Source organism: Myotis davidii, unplaced genomic scaffold (assembly GCF_000327345.1).
Source record: "Myotis davidii unplaced genomic scaffold, ASM32734v1 scaffold399, whole genome shotgun sequence".
NCBI lineage: Eukaryota > Metazoa > Chordata > Mammalia > Chiroptera > Vespertilionidae > Myotis > Myotis davidii.
Genome location: NW_006292094.1, coordinates 1882619 through 1886350, shown reverse-complemented (window position 1 = coordinate 1886350; position 3732 = coordinate 1882619). Strand labels below are relative to the sequence as shown.

Sequence of the window (3732 nt, the reverse complement as noted above, 5' to 3'; positions counted from 1 at the left end):
AACCATGTATGATTTCCTGCAGCAAAAGGGGCTCCTTGGCTGTACAGGGTTTGGGACCCGTTTATGCAGCCCCCCTACTTTGTCTGGTGCAGGAATCCCTATCCCCTGATGACACCCCGACTAGGTAGCCGTCCTAGGATCTTAGCGCTCAGTCCAGTACATTCACATCCACTTCTTTTCTCCTCCTTCTTCTGTCCCCAAGCCCCGCCGGCAGGAAGACGAGGCTGGACTTGGGGGAGGGGTGGTTGTTCAGGGAGGATCCAAGACCATCTTAGCTGGCCTCTTCCTGCCTGTCACCCAGGGGGGCACCGTCCCGCTCACCCCTCAGGACCCAGAGAGTTGTTTTTCCTCGAGCCTCTCCGAGCTCCACCCGCAGAAATAGCCCCTCTCAACCCCGCGCTCCCGTGGTGGCTCTAGAGTGCTGTTGGGGGACCTGTGGCCTGTGAGAGAATTCTAATGTCTTCTCTCAAGTACCTGCTATGCGCCAGGCACTGTGCTGGGCCCTTTAGGTGAGAGCCGTATCCTGGGCTTTTCCCACCATGTCGCAGCGTGGGCTAGTTTTTGGCTGTTACATGCTGGCCGTGTGGCCTCCGGTAAGCCAGCCACCCTTCCTGAGTCTCAGATCCCGTGACATAACATAAATGAAGTCCTTAGTGTAATGTCCTATCAGGCCTAGTGATGTGGCCCATTTTGACTCTTTTTTTTATGTTTATTGTTGAAAGTATTACATAGGTCCTCCTTTCCCCCTCATTAACCTCCTTTGATGCTTTTTCATTACTTGGACAGCCTTACCCCTGCCACCTGTCTGCCTTGCACACAGTGGGTGCTCTTGCTGGCTGCCCAGTTCTCTCTAGGCAGCGCTGTGAACACAAACACAGGCGAGGCGCCGACTTGAAATCTCTCAGCTGTTTCCTGTGTTGTCCTGGGCTCCTGGGAGGGAGGCCTGGCAGCCTTGGAGGTCTCCGCAAGCCCTGAGCGCCTGCCCTGGAGGCTTTCCTAGAAAGCCAGCCTGCAGGTTGGTTTCGGCCGAGCCTGGGTTGCAGCTGCCAGCACCTCTGCTTGCCATTGGAAAGTTCCCGTGCCGCTTTGGGCCAGATGTGTGCGAGGACGGGAGTTGGCAGCCAGAGGTCCCGGCGGAGCCGCACGCCCGGACCAGGGTGTGTTTCCACCAGTTCCATGTTTAGAAGGATGGACGTGCTCAGCCGGCCTGCCCTGGAAGTGGTTCCCGCCGCCCGCCGTCTGCATAAGACTCTGGCAGCGAGGGGTCCAAGGGCGGGCAGCCCTGTATGTGCGGGTACACAGGTGGGGCAGCCGATCGGCGTCACAGCGTGGCAGTCCCGACTCTGCCTATTCACACAGCTCATCCTGAAAGACTTGTGTTGGCCCAGGGGAGCAGACGCCGTCCGAGCCTCTGGTGCCCCGCCTGTGACTCGGGGTCACCAGTGACGGCCCTGCCAGCTGCCGGAGTCGGACAGCGTGCCCATCGCCTGGCGTGCACTCGCTCGCTCCCTCCTCGGCCAGCCCGAGAGAGTGGGTACTGTTTGTTCTGTCCATTGCGCAGATGACAAAGTGGAGGCTTGGGCCGTGAAGTGACCTGCAACGTCACACAGACATTTCAGGCGATAGAGCCGAGGTACCCCGCGACTCTGAAGCTAGTGCCTGTCCTCCCCCCCATGACATTAAAGAATGAGCATTATTTAAATTTTTGATTGACATGCATTCAGGAACGTTCCCGTTTTCGGTTCAGCGTTGTAGGAGGTTTTATGCGCACAGAGGCTCTGTGGCCACCAGCGCAGCCAGGATGCAGGACAGTCCCGTCACCCCCAAAGAACCCCCAGAGCGGCCTGGCTTAACGCGGTGGCTGATGCTTCCTCTTGGAGCTGCGGTTGCCCCCATGCCGTCCTTTTCTCCTTTGCCGTTCAGAGCAACCCCGGGGGGCAGGGGGGACATGGACTTGCCTCCCAGGGCCGGCCCTGCCTCTGTTCTCCTCTGTCACAAAGCGGTTCTGTCTCCAGCGCCCCGGCAGCTGAGCTGTTCACTCAGCCGTTTCAAGAGCATTGTCACTCCAGACACCAGGAGACTCCAGGGAGGTCGTCACCTTGACGTCGGACTGTGTGGCCCTGTCTTGGCTCTTTGTCCATCTGCCTGTCTGTCCATCTGCCAGTTTGTTTTCCACCAGATATTTCCTGAGGGCCCAGTGTCAGCAGGCCCTGGGAGGACGGAGGCAAACTAGGCAGACCCAGTCCCTGCCCCTTGCGGCTCCCAGGGGAGGGTGCCAGTCCCAAATAGAACAGCACAGCAGAGGAATGCGCGCCAAAAGGAATGGAAGCTGACACCTGAGAAGTGAATGGCTAAGCGGGCCAAGAGGGAGGCATTCCCGCCCGAGGCGTGGTGCGTGCAGGGCACGGCATGGTGTGGTGGTGCGTGCAGGGCACGGCGTGGTGTGGTGGTGCGTGCAGGGCACGGCGTGGTGTGGTGGTGTGTGCAGGGCACGGCGTGGTGTGGTGTGGTGGTGTGTGCAGGGCACGGCGGCACCGGAGATCCTGGCCAGGTCGGGGCAGGAAGAGGCCCCTTTAGCCCCGTATGTGCCTCTGTGTCTTCCCCCGACAAGGCTGAAAGCTCCAGAAGGGCAGGGCTTCTGTCTTCCTCATTCACAGCCACGTCCCCACCCCTCGGGAGGGAGCCTGGCATGCAGTAGGTGCTCTGCCTATTGGCTGAATGAATGAAATGTTTCCATGAGCACCGAGACGCAGTTCGATTTTCACTTTAGAGAAAGCGTTCCCCCTCCTACTCCCAGCCTGGCTCCCCTCTGCATGCAGGCACGGTCAGCCCTCCGCCCCACCGTCCACCTGCGTGTTCACTGCGTGCCCCACGGACAGACGAGGAGCCGAGAGACACGGCCCTAAACCACAGCACCCCCTCTGCCACTTGCACCGCAAGCACTTGTGTGTGGGCCGCATTCCAAGCATTCACTTAATTGAAAAGATTGAGAAAAAAAAGAAAAGTTGGCAGCTGGCCACCCCCAGTGTGTCACTTGCTATGGCGCCCGAGCTTGGTGCTTCCTGAGGCTGACGTGGGGGCAGGAACGTCTGGCCTGGGGCCAGGGCACCCGGGGCCTGGCCTCGGGGAGCTGGGTGGGGGGGAAGGCATCTCAGAGGCTGAGGGGCTGGGATTGAATCTGAATCACCCGCTTCCCAGCTGCATGACCTCACGCCTGGCCCCGCCACCCCGCTCTGTGCCTGGGTCTCCTCCTCTCCGTCCAGCCGGCCTTTCACGAGGGTGGCACTGTGTCTCCCTAAAGCACCCGGCACAGCGCCCGCGTGGCTGCGCATTCCCCAGCGTGGTCGCTGATTCTGTCTCGCGTCCTCGTCACCGTGGCCCCACCTCACTCTGGCGCCCCGTGATTCCCTCCCAGGTCCCCACGGCGCCTGGGCACTTGGCAGCATTCTCCGGGAGTATCTCTAAACGATAAACACGTGCTCTCCAGCACTTCCGGCGGCGGCGGGCTCTGCGGCGGTGGGAACCCAAACTCAGCAGGGGTGTTGCAATTCCTGAAAGAGATGGGGAGCACTGACGTACATAGGCCAGATGTTGGGCAGACAGCTGGGGAGACCGACAGATGGAACCGAGGGAGCTCGTGGGCGCCACGGGACCAGCAGAATCATGTTTCCCATTAGTTAAGCCTGCAGAGCCCGTCCAACTGCCAGTGCTCTCGGCTCCTTCTCTCTTTCC

The 3732-nt window shown here is 60.3% G+C and overlaps 1 protein-coding gene across 1 annotated transcript in view; it reads left to right on the top strand.

Moving 5' to 3' along the window:
* The first annotated feature begins 539 nt into the window (after nt 1–539).
* The window catches only part of SH3PXD2B (SH3 and PX domains 2B), a 68632-nt gene continuing 65439 nt past the window's right edge, over nt 540–3732 (top strand). Inside the window, exon 1 of the mRNA XM_015565137.1 lies at nt 540–593. Within this exon, the coding sequence (XP_015420623.1) occupies nt 540–593 (54 nt within the window). The remainder of the gene's footprint in view (nt 594–3732) is intronic.